Raw genomic sequence first — 21,696 nt, 5'->3', positions numbered from 1 at the left:
AGGGGTGGTTCAAGGGTAAGACTAGTAAAACGTCTGCTTTAGGCTTCCAAAATTTTGAGGCCCCAAAAAATTTAATATGAATTTTATAATTTTAATTTCACTTCAAATAATATTAAAGATTGAAAAATATAAAAGGTATAAAATATAGTAAATGTTTTATATAATAAGGTAGTTATAAAAGGATCCAAATAAACCGCCAAAATCGAAAATGTAAGGTTCCCCTAAACTTACTATCACTTTATTTTCTCTTTCTTTCCATTTTTTTTTTGTGATCTATTATCAAAAAAATTCTAAATTTCAATTTTCACCCATTGTTAATATACATCAATGTAACATGAATCCACAAAAATCTTGAATTTTTTTCGTCGATTTTTGGTTATAATTTTTGATAAATGTAGGTTGATCATAATTTGGAAAGTTTCTATTTTGGGAAAAAAAGAGTTTGATGAATGTAGGTGGATCATAGTAATCATAATTTGGAAAGTTTCTATTTTGGGAGGAAAGAGTTTGATGAATGTAGGTGGATCATAGTTATCAAAATTTGGAAAGTTTCTATTTTGGGAAAAAAGTTTGATGAATATGTTAATGATTGAGAGGACAACAAATAGGCTTCTTTGGTGGATAGCCAAGATTTGTTTCAGATGGAATGGCAGATCCTGCTAGTTATGGCAATCCTGACCGCGATATTGACCAGGTATATTTTACGAGTACCAGTGGTGAAGTCAGAAATTTCGTTAAGGGTGATCAAGATTAGATGTATACACCGGAACTATCATTTTTTCACGAGTTTCATACCTCGGCTATTCCTTGTCTCTCTTTACCTTAGCTAAATTATCACTTGCCTTTGTATAGTGGTGAAGCCAGGATTTTCAGTAAGGCGGTTCAGACACACAAAGAACTCGAACGGGTTCAAGGTCTACTATATATGCATAAAAGATAATTTTAACCATGTATAAACAGTGTAGTTTTTTATGCCCTCGGCCCTACCTGGCTCCGCCCCTAGCTCAATTTTGAGTTTTAGGCCAAATGTTTGTTCCAATAGACTGTAGGTGGGAGTATTCAAACTCAACATTGAGGTGTGTTTTAATACAAAGGGAGCGATAGTTGAGGTATGAAACTAGTGAAAGGTGATAGTTTAGTAGTTGAAGTATGATACTTGCGAAAAGGTGACAGTTTAGGTATACGAAACTCGTGAAAAAGTGATAGTTAATGGAGCTCGTCTCTTTTGATTTATGCAAATCGGATACACGAATTGTAGCCCATTCTTTGCTTAGCTAGATATGTAGTAGTTAATGAGTACACTATTTAAGTCAAATGAGCTTCGATATGTAATTCTTCAGACCAAATGGCCAAGATATTGTCCGCTCTAGCCCAACCTTTGGACCTCACGGTTTGGTCCGCGTGGTCTTAAACCTGAAGTAGCTGCTATATGGCATTAAGTTTACTCTCTCACTTTGCCTACCCAGTTCGAGTTCAACCGCGACAGTAGTTAGTAGTATGGAATCATTCTCTTGTTTCTAGAGTTGCAGAACTAGAAATGTTATGATTGTGAGTGTAATAACATGCCTGGATCCAAAGTTTGACGGAGCCATGTTGCTTGGAAGCCGATTCTACTACTTACAAATAATGATTCGAGTTCTTTTTAGTTACTTAACTATTGGCAACATAAGGCTGAGAATCTTTTCGAATATGGAACACACACAGATGGTAGCTGCTATTTAATATCTTGAACAGTCATAGTGTGGTGCGGTATGCTTTTATAAAATGGCGTGATGTCAAAAGTCATAATGTTTGAATTTCAGGTGCTACGGTAGCCTTCTCATCACTTTGCATATCTAGAATTTTTCATGTTGTTTTTTGTAGACATTACAACATTATTATCGTAAAGTTCTTGATTGGCCAGTGATCTATATACCTGATATTACTTATTTTGAAGGGGCTAATTGCGTTGAAGAAAGGAACACAGCTAATTAAGTATAGCCGGAAGGGGAAGCCAAAGTTCTGTCCTTTTAGACTTTCTCCGGTAATTGATTCCGTTACTTCTGAGCTTCATATCAACTAGTAATGTGTTTTTTTTTCTGATCTTTTATGTCGGACACTTGGTCGCAATCTGAGAGTTTCTATATGAAATTTGGTAAACAATCGTTGTTATTCTTGTCTGGAAATTTGCAAATTATCTGCACAAACTCTCTCGCAGAACATGAATTTGAAAGAAAAGCCATTTAATGAATACCATGGTTTTGAATACTTGCTATCAGACACCAATGGATAGAAATCAGTTTGATCGAAATACTTTGATTGCAATGTACTATAACTTAAATTGCATTTTCGAGGCTATTCTCACCGCAGATATGAGGTTTCAGTTTGACATGTTTTCTTCACTACCGTATTTCCTTTTTTCATAACTACTTTGCTTTGCTGCACTTGAGCCGAGGGGTCTTTTGAAAACAGCCTCTATACCTCCACGAAGTAGGGTAAGGTCTACGTACACTCTACCTTCCCACTCGTGGGATTACGCTGAGTATGTTGTGGTTGTTGTTGTTGTAAAATTTTTGAAAATGAAGTTGATTGCTACTTTAGGTCGTCTCTTCAAAGACCATTTAATCGGTTTGATTCCGATAGTTAATAATACCAAGAAAGCTATTTTGGGTGATTCGTATACACTACATTTTCTTCGTAGTTATTTTCAGCTGTTTGTTATTGTTTTGCTCGTATGTAAACGTAATTCTTGCTGCATAGATCTCATAGTTCATTTCAAGTTCCTTGAAGTTTGTGATTCCATCCAAGAATCCCGCGCCATATTCTTCCCTTTGTCTTTGTGTAACTTAACACTTCGGCCTGCTCCTGAGTTCTTCCCGTGCCTGAACTGATTAAAGCGCCTTATCAGTTCAAATATGCATCTGGCTTTCTAGCTAGCTCGCTCGTAAAGCCAGAACGTGAAGTTGATTTCTGAATTAAATGATATCTGATGGAAGATTACATCTTTGCTTTTGGTACTTCCAGGATGAAACAACGTTGATTTGGTACTCGCGTGGATCAGAAAGGAATCTAAAGCTAAAAACAGTTTCGAAAATTATTCCTGGACAGAGAACTGTGAGTTAATGATTACGCATCTACGTTTTGCATCAGCAGACTCGTTCTAAAGAGTTTGTTTACTGAAACGATATGAACTTTTACCTGTGAATATGTCTGTGCAGCCTGTTTTTAAAAGATTTTTGCGGCCGGAGAAGGAGTACTTGTCATTTTCCCTTATATACAACAATGGTGAAAGATCATTAGATTTGGTTGGTGAATAGATATTTCGTTTTTGCTGTCATGTATATTGTTTTGGAAAAAGTTCTACTAAGGTGACATTTTTGATTATCATTTTGCATTTTGAAGATCTGCAAGGACAAGATCGAAGCGGAGATTTGGATTGCTGGACTAAAGAATTTAATTTCAACTGGGCAAGCTCATAGTAGACGTACTCGGAGTGATATTACTGATGTAAGTTTTCAACCTCGAACTTTTAAGGTCGTCAAAGCAGCCGACTATTCGTCACTTACATCTATCTTGCATATTGTACCATGCGGAAACTACTTTCTCTTTTTCATTTTCATTTTTTACCACGCACAAATTTACCATGAGCCGAGGGTCTATCGTAAACAATCTCTCTATCCCGTAAAGGTAGAGAAATCTGTGTATACCCCACCCTCTCCGGGCCTCATTTGTGGGACTACATTGGGTATGTTGTTGTTGTTTTCATCATGCACAAATTTACCACTTTTGAAGAGATCTCCGGCTCGAAATACCCAAACCCTTGTTGATATTCAATTAATTGAGATCTACGACTTTCAGACATGCTCCGGTAGTTTCAGGTCCTTCGATTTCTGTTAGTATTTGTTCTCTTGTACTTCAACTATTATATTATTTTGTTATAGTTACTGTCATATATTTCTTGTACTTCGGTTACTTCTTTTCTGGACTGCTTTGGACTATTTTTTTCGCTTTAACTGAGGGTCTATCGGAAACAGCCTCTCTACCTCCGAGGTAAGGGCAAGGCCTGCCCACCCTCTACCCTCCGCACACCTCACTTTGTGGTTTTTGTCGTAGTTATCAGACATGTCGTGTGATCAGCTTCTCTGTATGTGTTGTTTCCTTGTTCCAATTCCTAAGGTCTCTATGATATTATATGCAGTTACAAAATTCCCAACCATATGGTGGATCAATAGATTTCGGCCAAAGTATTTCTCGGGATTGGACTTCTGCTGATCCATATGGTGGTGAAACTTCCTTGAGTGTGCGAAGCTCAGATGTGGGGTCTGAACGTGGAAATATGCAAGTAAGAACAAGTTCGGATGGTTTCCGTATTAGTGTCTCTAGCACTCCAAGTTGTTCGAGTGGGGGTTTGGGGCCAGATGACATAGAATCATTAGGTGATGTTTATGTGTGGGGAGAGATTTGGTGCGATGGATCGTTAAAAGATGGGACCGGGAATCCAGTTCCTGTTAAACATGATGTACTTACTCCTAAACCTTTGGAATCGAATGTGGTTCTTGATGTTCATCAAATTGCTTGTGGTGTACGACACGTTGCTCTTGTTACGAGGCAAGGAGAGGTTTTCACTTGGGGTGAAGAATCCGGGGGCAGGTTAGGTCACGGCGTTGAAAAGGACTTTAGCCGCCCTAAACTTGTCGAATTTCTGGCAGTTACAAATATTGATTTTGTTTCGTGTGGCGAGTTTCATACCTGTGCTGTGTCTACGGTGGGCGATTTATATACTTGGGGTGATGGAACACATAACGCTGGACTTCTTGGGCACGGCAATGATGTTAGCCACTGGATACCGAAGAGAGTTTCAGGTCCGTTGGAAGGGCTTCAAGTTTTATCTGTTGCATGCGGTACCTGGCATTCAGCGTTGGCAACTGTTAATGGAAAACTATTCACATTTGGCGATGGAACATTTGGCGCGTTAGGTCATGGGGATCGTGTAACTGTACCATACCCGAGGGACGTTCAATCACTTAGCGGACTTAAGACTATTAAAGTCGCGTGTGGTGTATGGCACACTGCTGCTATCGTGGAAGTCACGAATCACAACTGTGGAAACTTGCCAACCAGAAAGTTATTCACCTGGGGAGATGGCGATAAGTATAGATTAGGCCACGGAAATAAAGAACCTTATCTGCTTCCGACCTGTGTCTCTGCACTTATCGATTACAACTTCCATCAGTTAGCATGTGGACATAGTATAACAGTTGGTCTTACCACATCGGGTCACGTGTTCATGATGGGAAGCAATGCACACGGTCAGCTTGGAAATCCACAGGCTGATGGGAAGGCGCCTTCGCTTGTACAAGATAAATTAGTAGGTGAATTTGTTGAAGAAATAGCATGTGGCTCGTCGCATGTTGCTGTCCTTACATCAAGAAGTGAAGTCTATACGTGGGGAAGAGGTGCTAACGGAAGGTTAGGTCACGGTGACACTGAAGATCGCAACAGTCCGACATTAATTGAGGCCTTAAAAGACAGGCATGTGAAGAACATAGCATGTGGATCTAATTACACTGCCAGTATTTGCATTCATAAGTGGGTGTCTGGTGCAGATCAGTCTGTTTGTTCAGGTTGTCGACAAGCATTTGGGTTTACGCGGAAGAGGCACAACTGTTATAATTGTGGACTAGTGCATTGTCACGGTTGCAGTTCGAAAAAAGCACTGAAAGCGGCACTCGCTCCAACTCCAGGTAAACCACACCGCGTTTGTGACTCTTGCTACATGAAATTGAAAAAAGCTTCCGAAGGAAATACCTCATTTTTCGTTAAGAAATTCAACTCCTATCATCGACCAGTAGAGCATAGTAAGTTTGATAGGAGCGAGGCGAAAATATCAAGAGTTTTGCTCTCACCAACGATAGAACCGATTAAGTACCTCGAAGTCAAGTCTACAAGGCCTGGTATGAAATCAGATAATCTCAGTATAGTGAGAGCTTCACAAGTTCCCTCACTTTTGCAATTAAAAGATATTGCTTTTCCGAGTTCACTTAGCGCGCTTCAATATGCCTTGAAGCCTGTCGTGACAGCACCATCTCCGCCCCAGCCACAACCTCAACCTCAGCCTTGTTCGTCCAACTCTAGACCTGTTTCACCCTACTCGAGAAGACCAAGTCCTCCACGCTCGCCTGCTCCTGTTTTCTCAAGGGGTGTCATCGATAGTCTTAGAAAGACAAACGACGTATTGCACCAAGAAGTTTCCAAATTGCAAAACCAGGTATGGAACTCTTCACATACAGAACAAGAATATTTATCGTTCAATGACTAACTTCATGTCTCGAGCTAATCGTTATTAGTTGTCTCATTTACATTTGTAGATCAAAAACTTAAAGCAGAAAAGCGATGGACAAGATGCTGAAATTCGAAAATTGAAGGAAAGTTCTCAAGAATCATCGAAGTTAGTTGCAGGGAGAGCATCCAAGTGTAATGCCGCGGTGGAAACCATGAAGTCTATAACTACTCAAGTAATATTCAAATTCCTTCTCTTCCGTTTTTGCTTGACTCACGATTTGTGCAAGCGTGTAATCGTGTCTTTTGTTACTTCAGCTGAAAGAGATGACACAAGAACTGCCTACCGATATCTCGGAGGGTCCAGCAATTAAATCCATAAATGCTCAAGTTGAATCATTTCTCAATACGTATGCAAATCAAGTATCTGAAGACAACACTTCTTCGCAATCAGACACATCGAATAGTCATCAGAAGCCAACACATAGAAATAATGTATCAGAACCTGTCATTAGAAATGATCACTGGGATGCTGCTGGAATACCTGAAACTCCACGTAATGTCGATGGAACAGCACGTGAAAACCACGGACAAACAGCTCCTGAAAGTGTCTCGGGGTCACCTAATGCTCCCAGAGAAGGACAAAAGGAAGTTATCGAACAATTTGAACCTGGCGTCTATGTCACTCTCCTTCAACTTACAAATGGCACCAAGATCTTTAAGCGCGTTAGATTCAGGTATTTCACTAAATTTCATCTGTTGCTAAACTGTTATTTCGATTGCTTGTACTGCCCCTATCCCTCTGTCCGTTTTATCTGGCTTACTTTCCTTTTTAGTCTGTCCAAAGAAGAACGTCATTTTCCCATACTTTACTCTTAGCGACATGATTTATAGCCACACGTAGTGACTTGTTTTAGACCACGAGTTTCAAAAGACTGTCGTTCTATCTTAAACTTCATGCCTCGTCAAACACTGTCACATGATCGTACTGTTTGTTGATTGGACAATTTTCTCGCAGTAAACGGAGGTTTGCAGAGCAACAAGCAGAAGAATGGTGGAAGGAAAACAAAGATAGACTACTGAAAAAGTACAGCCCTGCAAAGACAAATGCCGCGACGTCTACTACTGATTCATCACCAGCATCAACAGTAACACCAGCACAAGAAGATAGCGAAGCATCATAATCTTCGTAGGCGCAGTGATCGCTAGTTTTTTCAGCTTAGACGTTAGCATTAGAGGCGGCTTCAGGATTTAGAGTACGCAATGCGTTTGAAGTTGGCACATTTTATGTCTTTGTAGAATTGGTTTTTATAGAATTGACATGTATACAAAATATAGATGGTCTCATAGTTAGTAGCCTAATACTTGAATTTGAAGTGATTGAATATAGTCTATTTCTTTTCATATGGTATTCGAAACTTACTGATCTAACTAAACCAGATTCACGCCACGTAAATCTCATTTAAGGAAGAAGGGCGCGGTTGGACTACTAAGAATTTGTTTTAGGTTTCAGGGGTCAAATCGAGACATCTGGTTAAGGTCGAGGGATACAATAGATTTCACTACATCCTTTTAGTGGTGATTGAATATGATCTAAAACATGCCAAAGATGTATAATTGAAGTCGTAATACATAAACGTGCCCTTTAACTTGGCCTTGCATGGCATCGATCTTGACCCTCCAACTTTGCGTGTGCGCAGGTAGCCACTTAAACTATATGTGACAACAGGAGCAGATGCAGCTTTACGTGCGGGTTCCCGAGAACCCATAACTTTCGTACGGTTCTTGAATTTATATTGAAAAAACTAGTAAATATATAAGAATTATAAGTTGGGAACCCACAAACAAAGTGTGTTATTGGTCTGATGGTAAAAATTATAAGTTAGGAACCCACAACCTTTAAATTCTAGATCCGCCTCTGCGTGACAAATCGTGTGAGATGCACGTGCCTTATATGTCAAATCGCCTAGGATATGCCTCGTAGGAATAATTGAAGTCATAATACACAAATGTACCCTTTAACTTGGTATTGCATGCATCTTGATCCTCTAGCTCTGCGTGTGCACAAGTAGCCACTTAAACTATACGCGTCAAATTGTGTTATATGCACGTGTCTTAAATTTCAAATCGCCTCAGATATGCCATGGAGGAATAATTGAAGTCATAATACATAAACGTGCCCTTTAACTTATCCTTGCATGGCATCTTGACCCTTCAACTTTCCGTTTGTACAGGTAGCCACTTAAACTATACGTAACAAATCGTGTGAGATGCACGTATCCTATATGTCAAATTGCCTCAGATATGCCACGTAGGATTAATTGAAGTCATAATACATAAACGTGCCCTTTAACTTGGGCTTGCATGGCATTTGACCCTCCAACTTTGTGTGTGCACTGTTAGAATATGAGACTCTTCTTGATGGTCTTTTGTTTAATAGTTTCTTTTAAATATTATGTTTAGTTTTATTTTAAAAGATAAATGGTAGTCTTTATTTTTTAGAAGTGTGTCTTGTAAGATAGTGTGCCTTGTAAGATTTATGAAGTGTATCTTGTAAGATTCATGTAGCTTATAAGTATAGTCTTTTGTAAAATGTTGACTATGAATGAATGTTGAATGTATGAATGAAAACTCCTGCTGAACCTTTTTTCTTCTCTTAAGCTCCAAATTGTAACAGTGGTATCAGAGCCAACATTCTTAAGGGATCTTTGAAGGCCTAAAGATAAGTTTTTTATAGATCTTCTAAAAAAGAAACCCGAACAGCAGTAACATAGCATCCAACAGCTTCTTAGGTGCAGGTCCTCCTATGTTTACAGGATAAAGATGAAGGCTTATCTCAAAGATCTTAGTCTATGAGAAACAGTTGAAAGTGAAAATGACCCCCCTCCATTGGGACCAAATCCAGCTGTTGTACAAATGAAGAATTATGAAGATGCAAAGTCCAAGAAACCAAAGGCACTCACGTGTCTTCATTCAGCACTTTCAGATGTGATTTTCACAAGAATAATGGCTTGTGAAACACCTAAAGAAGTATGGGAGAAGCTAAAAGAGGAGTTCGATAGAAGTGACGGAGTGAAAACTGTCAAACTCTTAACTCTCAAAAGAGAATTTGAGATGTTAAGGATGAAAGACGAAGATACAGTGAAGGAGTTCTCTGCCAAACTTCAGGAAATTGTAAACAAAATAAGATCATTTGGTGAAATTTTTCCAGATTTAAAGGTGGTGGAGAAGATGATGATAAGCTTACCAGCAAGGTTCGAGTCCAAGATTTCAGCAATAGAGGAATCTTGTGATTTGAAGACTTTGTCCATTGCAGAGCTGATTAGCAAGTTGCAAGCCCAAGAATAAAGAACAAGTATAAGAGATGAAGAAGTAGAAGAAGTGGCATTTCAAGCAAAGCATAAAGGCAAGCAACCTGTGAAGGACAACAAGAGGATGGAAGGAAATAAAGCAGCAAAGAGAAAGCCATGGACTGAATCTTCAAAGAAAGGAAAGTTTTCACCTTGTTTCCACTGTAAAAGAACCAATCATCAAGAAAATGATTGTTGGTTTAAAGAAAAGCCTTTAATTCAGTGCAAATTTTGCAGAAAAATGGATCATATTGAGAAGAATTGCAAGGCCAAGCAGAATCAACCACAACAACGCCATATTCAGCAGGCAAACTTCACTGAAGAGTCAAAAAAGGAAGAAAGATTGTTTATGGCTACTCATGAAGAAAGCACAACCAACCAATGCAAATGGTTCCTAGACAGTGGGAAAACGAGTCATATGTCATATAATGAGCTCGTGTTTCACACACTTAACAAGTCACTTAAAGCTAAAGTTAGGATGGGAAATGGTGCAACATTAGAAGCACATGGAAAGGGTTCAGTTTCCTTTCAAACTAACCAAGGTACAAAGCTTATGCATGATGTATTGTATGTTCCATCTTTAGCATGTAACCTATTGAGTGTTGATCAAATGATGTCTAAAGGTTACTCCTTACTTTTTAAGGGAAAACATTGTTTGACTTTTTATGCTGATGATACTTTGATTGACAAAGTAGAAATGGTGGATAAGATCTTTCCAGTAGATGAAAAGTTTTGATAGTGCCAATTTTGTAAAATTGGATGATTCATGGTTGCGGCACAGAAGATATGGACATTTTAACTATGCCATTTTAAGGTCTATGTATGAGAAGGGATTGACTAAGGATTTACCTGAGATCTCACTATCTAAAGAAGTGTGTAGGTCATGTCAGATGGGCAAGGTTTACAGGAAACCATTTCCTAAAAGTGCTTCATGGAGGGCAACTGAAAAACTTGAACTTGTTCACACTGATGTATGTGGGCCTATGAAAACATCATCCTTGGATCAAAATAAATATTTTATGTTGTTCATTAATGATTTTACAAGGATGACTTGGGTGTATTTTTTGAGTAACAAGTCTCAAATATTTTCAGTTTTTATGAAGTTTAAATCTTTCACCGAAAGACAAAGTGGCTGTAAGCTAAAGGCTTTGAGGTCAGACAATGGAGGTGAATATACTTCAAATGAGTTCAACAAGTATTGTGAAGATACAGGGGTTGATCACAAGCTGACAATAAGTTATTCACTAGAACAAAATAGAGTCTCAAAGAGGAAATACAGGACGGTAGTTGAAATGGCTAGATGTTTGTTGCTTGAAAAGAAACTACCGCAAAGTTTTTGGACAGAAGCTGTTTATACTTCAATTTATTTATTGAATAGGCTGCCAACCAAAGCTATAAATGGTAAAACTCCTATTGAGGCATGGAGTGGAAAAAGGCCATCTGCCAAGCACTTAAAAATCTTTGGTTCGATATGCTATTCTCATATTTCTTTAGTGAAAAGAAGCAAGCTTGAACCGAAAGGTGAATTGGAGATCTTTATTGGTTATTCATTGCAGGCCAAAGGTTATAGAGTTTTCAACTTGCAAACGAAAGGTATTTCCATCAGAAGAGATGTAGTGGTGGATAAGCATGCTTATTGGAATTGGGATAAGGAGAAAGTTGACAAAGAAAATACAGGTTATTTGAACTTGAATCCGCTGTCTGAAACACAACCATTTAGCTCTAAAAATCTGGAAGAAACTGAAGAATCAGATGGTAAATCCTCACTTGATTCGCCAATTTTGAAGACAAGATCTCTTTTAGATATATATGAAAGATGCAATGTTGCTATCTTGGAACCCAATAGCTATCAAGAAGCATCAAAACATAATGTTTGGATTGAAGCCATAAAGGGGGAGATTGGTATGATAGAGAAGAATGACACTTGGAAGCTGGTTGATAAACCCAAAGATAGAAATGTAATAGGGGTGAAATGGGTTTATAGAACCAAACTTAATCCAGATGGTTCAGTTAATAAACACAAAGCAAGGCTTGTTGTGAAAGGTTATGCGCAAGTTGCAGGTTTGGAGAGACACATTTGCACTTGTTGCAAGACATGATACGATACGACTTCTATTTGCTTTGGAAACTCAATCAAATTGGAAGTTGTATCATCTGGATGTGAAGTCGGCATTCTTAAATGGACCATTGCAGGAACAAATTTATGTCGACCAATCAGAAGGCTTTCAACTTGAAGGAATAGAGGATAAAGTTTACAGATTACATAAAGCATTGTATGGATTAAAACAGGCTCTTCGAGCATAGCACAGTAAGATTGATGATCATCTCATTCATTGCGGCTTCAAAAGAAGTGAAAATGAAGCCACTTTATATGTGAAGAAGGCTAAAGGTTGAGATGTGCTAGTGGTATCACTCTATGTTGATGATCTTCTGGTAACCGAAAGTAATGAAGCTATGGTGAATCAATTCAAGCAAGAAATGGAGACCAAGTTTGAGATGTCAGACTTGGGTGAAATGAATTGCTTTCTGGGAATGAAGATTCATCAAACTATGGATGGAATTTTTATTTCCCAGAGAAAATATCCATAGAATGTTCTTAAAAATTTCAAGAAGGAGAAGTGTAAGCATGTATCGACTCCACTAGTTCACAATGAAAAGATCTCAAAGTCTGAATGACGTGATATGGCTGATCCAACAGTTTGCCGAAGTCTAATTGGTAGTTTGCTATATTTGACAGAAAGAAGACCTGATCTCTTGTTCGCGGCAAGTTGTTTGTCAAGGTTTATGCATTCTCCAAGTCAAGTTCACCTTCGTATTGCTAAACGAACATTGAGGTATATCAAGGGAACTGTTGATTACGGTATTTAGTTTAAAAAGGAAGAACGAGGGCAATTGATGGGTTATTCAGACACTGATTGGGCAGGAAGTGTTGATGATATGAAAAACACTTCTGGATATGCTTTTACACTTGGTTCCGGCATGTTTTCATGTAATTCAAGGAAGCAAGATGTGGTAGCTCAATCATCTGCAGAAGCAGAATACATCGCTGCTACTAGTGCAACTAATCAGGCTCTATGGTTTTGAAAAATTCTGCGTGATCTAAAGCAAAATCAAATTGAAGCTACTGTCATTAAGGTTGACAACAAGTCAGCAATTTCTATGGCCAAAAATCCAATGTAACATAGTCGTAGTAAGCATATAATATGAAGTTTCACGCTATCAGGAAAGCAGAGAAAGATGGTGAAGTTAATTCAGTTCATTGCAACTCCAATCAGCAGATTGCAGACATTTTGACCAAGGCTCTTCCTAAGGGAAAATTTGAAGTTCTAAGGGCTATGCTGGGAGTATCCAAGAAAAGTCTCAAGGAGGAGTGTTAGAATATGAGACTTTTCTTGATGGTCTTTTGTTTAATAGTTTCTTTTAAATATTATGTTTAGTTTTATTTTAAAAGATAAATGATAGTCTTTATTTTTGAGAAGTGTGTCTTGTAAGATAGTGTGTCTTGTAAGACTTATGAAGTGTGTCTTGTAAGACTCATGTAGCTTATACGTATAGTCTTTTGTAAAATGTTTACTATGAATGAATGTTGAATGTATAATGAAAACTCCTGCCGAACCTTTTTTCTTCTCTTAAGCTCCAAATTGTAATATGCGCAAGTAGCCACTTAAATTATACGTGAAAAATTTGTAAGATGCACGCGTCCTATATGTTAAATCGCCTCAGATATGCCACGTAGGAATAATTTAATTCATAATACATATACGTGCCCTTTAACTTGACCTTGCATGGCATCTTGACCCTACAACTTTGTGTGTGCACAATTAGCCACTTAAACTATACGTGACAAATCGTGTGAGATGCACGCAGCCTATATGTCAAATCACCTCAAATATGCCACGTAGGAATAACTGAAGTCATAATACATAAACGTGCCCTTTAACTTGGTCTTACATGACATCTTGACCCTCCAACTTTGCATGTGCACAAGTAGCAACTTAAACTGTACGTGACAAATCGTGTGAGATGCACGCATCCTATATGTCAAATCGCCTCAGATATGTCACATAGGACGTATGTGTCTACTTGTTTAACTTTATGATAGTTTAACCGCCTACTTTTGCACATTCTAGATTGAAGGACATAGACGCCCGCTAGGCCAAGTTAAAGGACACGTTTATTTGGTTGTATGTAACCAAGTACTGTACTTTATATAATATAGATACCACTCTCTATGTTATAAAAAGATGACGATGACAACAACATATCCAAACGTAATCCTACAAGGAGGGCTAGCGAGGTCGGGTTGTATGAGCGCGCACGGTCTTAACCCTACCTTGTGAAATGGGGATCGACACATATGGTACGTAACAATAATAATAAAATAATAATAATAATGACATATTCATTGTGATCCCGTTAGTAAGGTATGTTGAGAGGAATGTACACAAACTTATCCAAGAATTATTTCTAATATACTCTCGACGCAAAAAACATATGATACACTTTCAATTAAAATACAAAAAAATCTCACAACAAATTAATAAATGTAATCAATATTTAAATATTTCCAAATTTTTTTCTTCTTTTTTTTTTGCTGTCAACGCAACACATGGAACACCAAACCAAGTAACAAACATTTGAAAACAAACAAATTTCCATGCATATACAAACACCAAAAATAACAACTCATTATGCAGAAATCCAATGCCATATGTATTAAATTCAATTTAAACACTTTGATTCCATGCAAACAATTACGTGTCAACTTTTTTTCTTCAATTTTTTCCTATAAATTCCACTCATTTTTTCCAATTTTTTTCATCACAACAACAAAAAAAAAATATTAATAATAATAATAATGGCTTCAAATTCCTCTCTCTTATGTTTTTTCTTTTGTTTTCTCTTTCTTTGTCATATCACTGCCGCTCAGGTATTTGAGCGACAGCAGATATTCCCAACACCGCAGAACTTGCGGCAGCATAAGGCATTCAGGTCCAAGACCGAGTGCCAGATCGAGCATCTGAACGCTCAGGAACCTAATCGCAGGTTCGAGGCTGAGGCCGGAGTTGTAGAGTTTTGGGATGCTACCCAAGAACAATTTGAGTGCGCCGGAGTTCAAGCCGTTAGGCATGAGATCCGGCGCAACGGGCTTTTGTTGCCTTACTATAGCAACACTCCCCAACTCATCTATATCGTGCAAGGCAAGTCTTCTTCTTTTTTCTCGAAATTCGAGTAATTTCTTTTTTCTGGAAATTTGAGTAATTCAGATTTGCGCACCGTAAAAGTTTTCTCGAAATTCGAGTAATTTCTTTTTTCTAGAAATTTGAGTAATTCAGATTTGCGCACCGTAAAAGTAAAAGTAAAAGTCTATTTTGAGTGAGCCAACTAACCACCTTTTGAATTAACAACTTAAATTTTTTTTATTTGTTTTATTTTATATGTCACAAATAAACACTTTTTCGAGTTGTTAAAAAGAGTTTTTCCTTTATTTACAACTTAAATATTTTAGTTGTTTCTTAATTTTTTTTTTTGATATTCTTGACTTATGAATTATTCGATTGCTCTGTTTTTTATTTAGTTTTCAAATATATAAAAAAAAAAAATCTAAAATTTGAAGATCTATTTTTATGTATTTCTATTTTTGAATTCACATAAACAAAAAGTAATGTATTTTGTCGAATCCAAATACAAATTTTATTTCAAAAACTCAAAAAATCTATTCTTGAATTCACTTAAAAAAAAGGATAATTTCTTTTTTTTTATAATAGTCTGATCCTCGTACTCTGAATAACATATATCATAGCATTTACATTTAAGTACAACCAACATTGTCTCATATAAATTCTGAATCTGTCGTTGACGCTACTTTATAGTAGCACGTGTTATGGTTTTTGTTAACATTTGTTTTAATTTTTTTTCATTTTTTTTGTAACGTATAACATTGTCACATATAAATTCTGAATCTATCGCTAACGCTACCCTATAGTAGCACGTGTTATGGTTTTTGTTAACATTTATATTTTTTTTTTTCTTTTGTAACTTACAACATTATCACATATAAATTCTTAATTTGTCACTGATGCTGCTCTATAGTAGCACGAGTTATTGTTTTTGTTAACATTTTTTTTTTGCAACTTACAACATTGTCACATATAAATTCTAAATTTGTCGCTGATGCTACTCTATAGTAGCACGTGTTATGTTTTTTGTTAACATTTGTTTTAATTTTTTTTTTCATATTTTTTCTTTTTTTTTGGTAACTTACGACATTGTCACATATAAATTCTTAATTTGTCGCGGACGCTATTCTACAGTAGCACGTGTTATTGTTTTTGTTAACATTTTTTTTCTTGTAACTTACAACATTATTACATATAAATTCTAAATCTGTCGTTGATGCTACTCTATAGTAGCACGTGTTATGGTTTTGTTAACATTTGTATTTTTTTTGATTTTTTTTTTTCTTTTTTTCTTTTTGTATGAATGTAGGAAGTGGAGTTTTTTCAACCGTATTTCCCGGCTGCGCCGAGACATTTGAAACCGAGTTTTCACAATCGAGGCCGACAAGAGAGCGGAGACATGTCGATCGTCACCAGAAAGTTAGGCGATTTAGGGCGGGCGATATACTTGCATTGCCTGCCGGAGTTACTCATTGGACATATAATGATGGTGAAGAACCTATTATTAGTGTCTCACTTATTGACACTTCTAATAATGCCAATCAACTCGATCTCACCTTCAGGGTAATTTTTCATCTATCTGAAAAAAAAAAAAAAATAGAATGATAGATGTCTAAATAAAGAACGTTTTACCTTTAATGACATGCTATAGTCATAGACTTATTTTTCAAGTCTTTATTTTCATTTCCACTTATTGACACTTCTAACGAGGCCAATCAACTTGACCTCACCTTTTTCGTCTGTCTGGAAAAAAAAAAAAAAGAATGATATCTTTCTAAATAAAGAACATTTTACCTTTAATGACATGTTATAGTCATAGACTTATTTTCATGTCCACTTATTGACACTTCTAATGAGGCCAATTAACTTGACCTCACCTTGAGGGTAATTTTTCGTCTGTCTGAAAAAAGAATAATATCTGACATGTACAGAATGAAAACTTCATTCGTTCTGTATACTTAATTATATATATTTTTTTAATTGATTTTCAATTTGGCAGAAATTCTTCCTAGCTGGAAATCCTCAACAGGGAGTACAACAACAAATATTAGGAAGACAACAAGAGGAAACAAGCCAATTTGGAACAAGAGGCTCAGAACAAGAGAGTGGAGGCAACATGTTAACCGGTTTCGACGCTCAACTTCTCTCTGAGGCATTCAACGTCGACTTTGAGATGATAAGAAAGCTCCAGGAACAAGCGCCCGAGAGGGGAGCCATCATTCGCGCTGAGAACCTACGGTTCCTCATCCCAGAAGAATCAGAAGAACAAGAACAAGAACAAGAACAAGAACAAGAACAAGGCGAATGTGGTAGAAAAAGAGGATATCCTCTTAATGGATTGGAACAAACTTTTTGCACAATGAAGTTGAGGCAAAACATTGGTCATCCTACTAGGACTGATGTGTACAATCCACGTGGTGGACGTATAGCCACGGCCAATAGCAACACTCTACCTGTCCTTAACTATCTCCAGCTCAGCGCGGAGAGGGGTACCCTCTATAGGGTAAGTGGTTATTCGCCTGTTAAAATGTTTTTAACTTTTATATACCGACTTGATAGTCGATATAAATGCATGTGTTTGTCACTATGATTTAGTAGCATGACATATAACTAGTAGTTTGAGTTAACTACATGAAACTGTTCATATACTTTATATGATCGATGTATATAAGTACTTACATTCTTATACGAATGTGTGACATTTTTACGCGTTTTTGCAGAATGCTATCGTGGCGCCACACTGGAACATGAATGCTCACTCAGTCATCTACATCATACGTGGAAGCGGTCGGTTCCAAGTGGTAGGGAATGCAGGAAGGTCCGTGTTCGATGATGAGGTTAGGCAAGGGCAACTAATCGTTGTGCCTCAAAACTTCGCGATTGTGAAGAAGGCAGGGGAGCAAGGGCTCGAGTACATCGCTTTCAAGACCAATGACAACGCGATGGTTAGCCAATTAGCCGGGCGGTTATCGGCTATTCGAGCCATGCCAGAGGAAGTCCTCATGAACTCATATCAAATTTCTAGGCAAGAGGCAAAGAGCTTGAAGTATAATAGGGGTGAGCTTAGTGTTTTTGGTCCAAGTAGGTCTAAGAGGCAATATGCCTAAAATGAAAAATGTAACATTACGCTAAAAAAAAAATAAAAAAAAATCAAATAATGTAATGTCATAAAGTCCTATCTTTAATGTTAGGATTTTGTATGTTGAGCGAATAATAATGAAAAAAAAAAAAAAATTGCCTAGTAAAAGGCAGTTCTGAAGTTACATCTGTCTTTTCAATGTTCTTTCTAAGTGAATCGAGAAATAGGTTTGATTTTGAGATAAACATTTAATACCCTCCTGAATTACGATCAAAGTTGCTACGACATATTCCAACTTCACAGGGGGTCCTATTACCCTCTTAACTCAATTTTAACGTATTTTTATTACCCTTTTGTGCTAACGAGACACTTTTATTACATAAAATGAGATCCACATCAAAAGTGTCATGTCAGCTAAAAAAGTGAACAAAAAGTGTCACGTCAGCTAAAAAAGATGACAAAATTGCAGTAAGATTTAGATTACGAGAGTAGTAGGACCTCCGTGATTGGAGTGTATCGTAACAAATTTGGTCATAGTTCCGGGGGGTTACGAGATGCTTTACTCTTTGATTTTTGAACCAATTGGATATCTAACTTGGGCCTATATGACATTACCAATCAATAAATTCAACTTTGTTGTATATTTTCATACATCACACCAGATAGATATCACTTTTTTTATTCGCAAAGCTTACTCTGTATTCGATACGCAATGATTCGATTATAACTCGAATTTTATCGACCGTGTATTTGATATTTGAAACTCAATGATCGATTAATTCAAATTGTACTTAATGATCCAATTAATCTAGATTCACGATGCGCAGATTCATTAAAGGAAAAAATGCCCTATATAGTTCAAAAGGCAAAATTGATCCTTTTCCCCACGTTTGTTGTATTGGTTGACAATCGAAAATAAACTATACATAACATAACATGTTATAATGAGTTAAATTATAGTGACGTAAAATATCATTACACTATTTATGTGTATATAACTTAAATAATTTTTTTTTCTTTCTATATGGTCCCTCAACATGTCTCTATCTATATAATTAACATTTTTCATATGCCAATATAGTATTTTCCACTATCTTTATCCATCACTCTCAACTTTATAATACATGCTAAAACAAAAAGCAAAAAATTTCAAATTTCAAAATAATAATAATAATTAAATGAATAAAAGAATTTGATGGTCCTTTCCATATTTAACGGTCAAAAAAAAAAAAAAAACACAGAGAATTTTTCAAATTTGTCAACTCCTAATTTATGATGAAACTCAAAATTGACCCCTCAAAGTTCTGGTAATTCTGAAAAGTCCTCAGCCTTTATAAAAAAGTTGAACAAAAAGTCCATATCATCGTCTGTCCGGAAACTCTCATCGATCTCGGTAAGATACTCTGACGAGTCCGATTCTTCCAGTTTAACCGCTATCGTATTGTCGATCATCGCGCCAGAGGCGATGATCGATGACGATGAATCAGATGTCACGATTGACGTCTCGCTAGATGATACTTGTGATGAGTTAGGAGCATGCGGGAAACTATTTATTCGATTAGTCTTTTTGGAGTGTCTTTTTGAACTCTGAGAAGGTTGATAATTTTTTAGCCATTTCTTCAAATGAGCCAAATATTTTTAATTTCATTATCCGTTCTTCCCGACAATCATGCTGCTATTGCTGACCATCTGAAAAAAAAAAATCAAAATATCTTTATTAAGATACGAGTATAGTATAAAAGTCATTGTAAATTAAATAGTGCATAGATATAGAGATTTTTAAAAGATTAGTATATCTTTATAATGTCAAATTCACATGTGCATTTTTTTTTTAATACAATTAATGTATATATTTGCTAATTGAATTAATTATTATTCTATTTACTAACTTATCTAAATCGAATCTTTCTACACATCTTGTTGAATTAATATAATACTTCACATAAACCAAATAAAAATATATGGGCATAACAAAAACACACACGTGGAAGTGTGTCATTCTAGTATTTCGAACCCCTTAATAATAAATTTACTATTTATAATTTCTTTCGCTAAACAATAAAATTTATCGCTAATCCTGTTTAATTATAGATTTGAGGCAAATTCTTTTCAAAAAATATATATTAGCTACGAACTATTTAGCGATATATTAGCAATGAATTTCATTACTAATTCTCATCTTTTTTTTCTCTTGAAGTGAACATAAATGGCGTAACATGTTTAAGACTAAAAATTCTGACGTTACTTTTCTATTTTACTAAATTTTATATCTAGTCATACCGTTACATAAAATCAATCTGACGAAATAAGGAGGAGAAAAGAAAAAAGAGTTTGAGAATACAAGATATTACAACAACAACAATAAATTCAGTGTAACCCCCTGATTTATAAAGACCGAAATACAATTTTTAATTGATACACGACTCAAATAAAACATATCAAAAAATATAAAATATAATATGAAAATTATATTTGATTTAAAACTAACCTAATGCCAAGAATTTCATGTAAATGGATGATATTATCTTCTTCTTCTTTAGTGAAATTTCCCCTCTTTATATTTGGACTTAAATAATTCATCCACCTCAATCTGCAACTTTTTTCCACATCTTAATAATCCTGAATAAACAAAAAAAAAATCAAAATAAATATCAAAAATGAGTTTTACTTTCCAAAATCTCAAGAAAAATATAAATCAAAATTAGGTTTTGATCCTTTAAAACCATCTTTTTTTCTTTCCATTTTTATCATATTTTTCTATTAATTAAACTTTTAGTAAATATAATATGTCAATAAAATAGTTATTACCCCCTCGCTATAATTCCACATCACCCTTTTTTATTCGGCGCGAAATTTAAGAATCACAAGCTTTTTCTATATACATAAAAAACTTGCATTCTTAATATAATGTGACATAATATTTGTATGAATTATATTTTTAGATAGCAACAATTTGGATTTGATAAATTAAACAAGTGTTTGGCCAAGATTCTAAAAAAATACTTATATTTTTCCTAAAAGTTAATCAAACACCTCAAACTTTCAAAAGCTTGACTAAATATATTTATAATCAAAATATTTCAAATTTATAAAAGATACATTATCATAATAGGACATATTATAATGAAAATAAGATCACATAAACTGAAATAGATGAAATACATTAAATTTTTTCGAGCAATTACCGGCTTGTTTAGGAAGAGCGCGCCAATTGCCATGACCATATTTTTGAATGTAGGATATGAGAATTTGGTCTTCTTCAAAAGCCCATGGCCCTTTCCTTAAACCTGTCTTATCACAACAAGGCGCTCTGACCATTTTTCTTTTTGGAACGAACTAAAATATATATATATATATATATATATATATATATCGAAAATCTCACTATTGAAAGAAAGAAAAATGAAGAAGGGTGAAGTGATTAGAAAAATGAAGAAGGGTGAAGTGATTAGTATAGTGAAGTGTGTGACAAAAATAAAACAATGGTCAAAGTTCAAAAAGTCCTTTCTTGCAATTTCCAGGAAGTTGTTTTTTTTTTCTTCCAAATAATTGAGTCAAGCATCTCGTAAACTCCTGAAGTATGATTAAATTTGGTATGACACACTCCAACTTCGCAAGAATTTTATAACTCCTTTGAACTAAATTTTAGTATATTGTTGTCCTTCTTTTAGCTGACGTGACACTATTTGTCAATCTTTTTAGTTGACGTGACACCTTTGACGTGAGCCTCATTTTATGTAATAAAAATGTCGCGTCAGCATAAAAGGGTGACAAAAGTATGCTAAAATTGAGTTTAGTGGGGTAATAGGACTCCTATGAAGTTGGGGGT

General features: G+C 35.9%; 3 protein-coding genes and 1 pseudogene across 3 annotated transcripts; 3 read left to right on the top strand and 1 right to left on the bottom strand.

Moving 5' to 3' along the window:
- Nucleotides 1-204: 204 nt before the first annotated feature.
- Nucleotides 205-7,662, top strand: LOC107868448 (PH, RCC1 and FYVE domains-containing protein 1). Its single transcript, XM_016715139.2, has 9 exons — nt 205-694; nt 1,937-2,023; nt 3,004-3,093; nt 3,198-3,284; nt 3,382-3,486; nt 4,178-6,247; nt 6,348-6,494; nt 6,577-6,995; nt 7,277-7,662. Exons 1-9 carry the CDS (start codon nt 647-649, stop codon nt 7,440-7,442), a joined length of 3,219 nt encoding a protein of 1,072 aa, XP_016570625.2. The 5' UTR covers nt 205-646; the 3' UTR covers nt 7,443-7,662.
- Nucleotides 7,663-9,693: 2,031 nt separating this feature from the next.
- LOC124897675 lies at nt 9,694-10,344 on the top strand. The gene has a single exon (XM_047410862.1). The coding sequence runs from the start codon at nt 9,694-9,696 to the stop codon at nt 10,342-10,344; it is 651 nt and encodes a 216-aa protein (XP_047266818.1).
- A 4,097-nt stretch (nt 10,345-14,441) lies between these two features.
- Nucleotides 14,442-18,051, top strand: LOC107868450 (prunin 1 Pru du 6.0101). The gene is made up of 4 exons (XM_016715140.2): nt 14,442-14,809; nt 16,098-16,351; nt 16,788-17,291; nt 17,509-18,051. Exons 1-4 carry the CDS (start codon nt 14,467-14,469, stop codon nt 17,893-17,895), a joined length of 1,488 nt encoding a protein of 495 aa, XP_016570626.2. The 5' UTR covers nt 14,442-14,466; the 3' UTR covers nt 17,896-18,051.
- A 1,087-nt stretch (nt 18,052-19,138) lies between these two features.
- LOC107869902 lies at nt 19,139-21,189 on the bottom strand (annotated as a pseudogene).
- Nucleotides 21,190-21,696: the final 507 nt, after the last annotated feature.

This window comes from Capsicum annuum, chromosome 4 (assembly GCF_002878395.1).
Source record: "Capsicum annuum cultivar UCD-10X-F1 chromosome 4, UCD10Xv1.1, whole genome shotgun sequence".
NCBI lineage: Eukaryota > Viridiplantae > Streptophyta > Magnoliopsida > Solanales > Solanaceae > Capsicum > Capsicum annuum.
The sequence above is the reverse complement of the archived record's forward strand: the minus strand, read 5'-3'. Positions and strand labels throughout refer to the sequence as shown.

Excerpts from the sequence above, each read along its gene's own strand:
- LOC107868450 (XM_016715140.2), top strand. The coding sequence starts at position 14,467 with ATGGCTTCAAATTCCTCTCTCTTATGTTTTTTCTTTTGTTTTCTCTTT. Across the intron at positions 16,352-16,787 it reads AACTCGATCTCACCTTCAGG|AAATTCTTCCTAGCTGGAAA; the intron begins GTAATTTTTCAT and ends TCAATTTGGCAG. Across the intron at positions 17,292-17,508 it reads AGAGGGGTACCCTCTATAGG|AATGCTATCGTGGCGCCACA; the intron begins GTAAGTGGTTAT and ends GCGTTTTTGCAG.
- LOC107868448 (XM_016715139.2), top strand. The coding sequence starts at position 647 with ATGGCAGATCCTGCTAGTTATGGCAATCCTGACCGCGATATTGACCAG. Across the intron at positions 695-1,936 it reads CTGACCGCGATATTGACCAG|GGGCTAATTGCGTTGAAGAA; the intron begins GTATATTTTACG and ends CTTATTTTGAAG. Across the intron at positions 2,024-3,003 it reads GTCCTTTTAGACTTTCTCCG|GATGAAACAACGTTGATTTG; the intron begins GTAATTGATTCC and ends TGGTACTTCCAG.
- LOC124897675 (XM_047410862.1), top strand. The coding sequence starts at position 9,694 with ATGGAAGGAAATAAAGCAGCAAAGAGAAAGCCATGGACTGAATCTTCA.